Here is a 1291-nt window from a genome sequence, read left to right as displayed (position 1 = left end):
CTCATAGCTTCTCTCTCTCATAGCTTCTCTCTCCATCATAGCTTCTCTCTCTCCATCATAGCTTCTCTCTCTCATAGCTTCTCTCTCTCATAGCTTCTCTCTCTCATAGCTTCTCTCTCCATCATAGCTTCTCTCTCTCTCATAGCTTCTCTCTCTGTCTATCATCAGGGCTTCTCTCTCTCATAGCTTCTCTCTCTGTCTATCATCAGGGCGCTGCAGAAGTCACGCTTCCACTACATGAACAGCGTCATGCTTCGCGACGGCGTCCGCTGCGAGGTCGTGAAACAACAGAACGTGCTCGACGATCTCGCAGGCCGGCGCGAGCAGCGCCACCTGGAGTTGGCGCGCAGCAACGTGACGATCGGACACGCTGAAGAGCGAATGCTCGCGCTGCGCCGATTATACGCCTCCGCCGTGAAGAGCAGGAACGAGAGGTAGGGGGCGCTAGCGGCAGTTGAAGAGCGAGATGTAGGGGGCGCTAGCGGCGCCTAACGAGAGGTAGGGGGCGCCAGCGGCGGCTGAGGAGCTCGCGTACCGTCATTAAATCAGTCAATCAATCAATCAATTAATCAATCAATAGACATTGAATGCAAGCAAGCAGGCAACAGCCTAGTGAATGCTTGTGTACGGTTGTTAAATCAGTCAATCAATCAATCAATCAATCAATTAATTAATCAATTAATAGTTGTCCTATGCAAGCAGGCAGGCAGTAGCCTGGCGAACAACAATTCTCTGTCATAGATTAACGGGTCGAAGTCTTCTCCTTCGTTCTGCCACAGAGGAATCCAGCTGATAGAGAGGAACGAGGAGATCTGTGTGTTTCAGGAGAAGCTGAACACCTTCGAACACCTGATCCAAAACGGAGATGTCGAAATGCAGGTGTGTTTACCTGCTCGTTAATGCACACAGGTATGTTTACCTGGTCGTTAGGTGCATTGGACGTTGTTCCCAGAGTCATTCTTGTAACAACAAACAAATTATACAATAAAAACAATACACATGTACTTAAGCTACAGTTGCATGCTACGGTTGCATGCTACAGTTGCATGCTACAATCAACAGTTGCACGCTACAATCACACCATGCTACAGTTGCACGCTACAATCACACCATGCTACAGTTGCACGCTACAATCACCCCATGCTACAGTTGCATGCTACAATCACCCCATGCTACAGTTGTGCGCTACAATCACACCATGCTACAGTTGCACGCTACAATCACACCATGCTACAGTTGTGTGTTACAATCACACCATGCTACAGTTGCACGCTACAATCACACCATGCTA

The 1291-nt window shown here is 48.7% G+C and overlaps 1 protein-coding gene across 1 annotated transcript in view; it reads left to right on the top strand.

The window, feature by feature from the left end:
- The window catches only part of LOC106818792 (coiled-coil domain-containing protein 146-like), an 18480-nt gene that overhangs the window by 12472 nt on the left and 4717 nt on the right, over positions 1-1291 (top strand). Inside the window, exons 6-7 of the mRNA XM_014823468.1 lie at positions 210-434; positions 780-875. Of these exons, the coding sequence (XP_014678954.1) occupies positions 210-434; positions 780-875 (321 nt within the window). The remainder of the gene's footprint in view (positions 1-209; positions 435-779; positions 876-1291) is intronic.

This window comes from Priapulus caudatus, unplaced genomic scaffold, assembly GCF_000485595.1.
Source record: "Priapulus caudatus unplaced genomic scaffold, Priapulus_caudatus-5.0.1 Scaffold2530, whole genome shotgun sequence".
Lineage (NCBI taxonomy): Eukaryota > Metazoa > Priapulida > Priapulimorpha > Priapulimorphida > Priapulidae > Priapulus > Priapulus caudatus.
The sequence above is the reverse complement of the archived record's forward strand: the minus strand, read 5'-3'. Positions and strand labels throughout refer to the sequence as shown.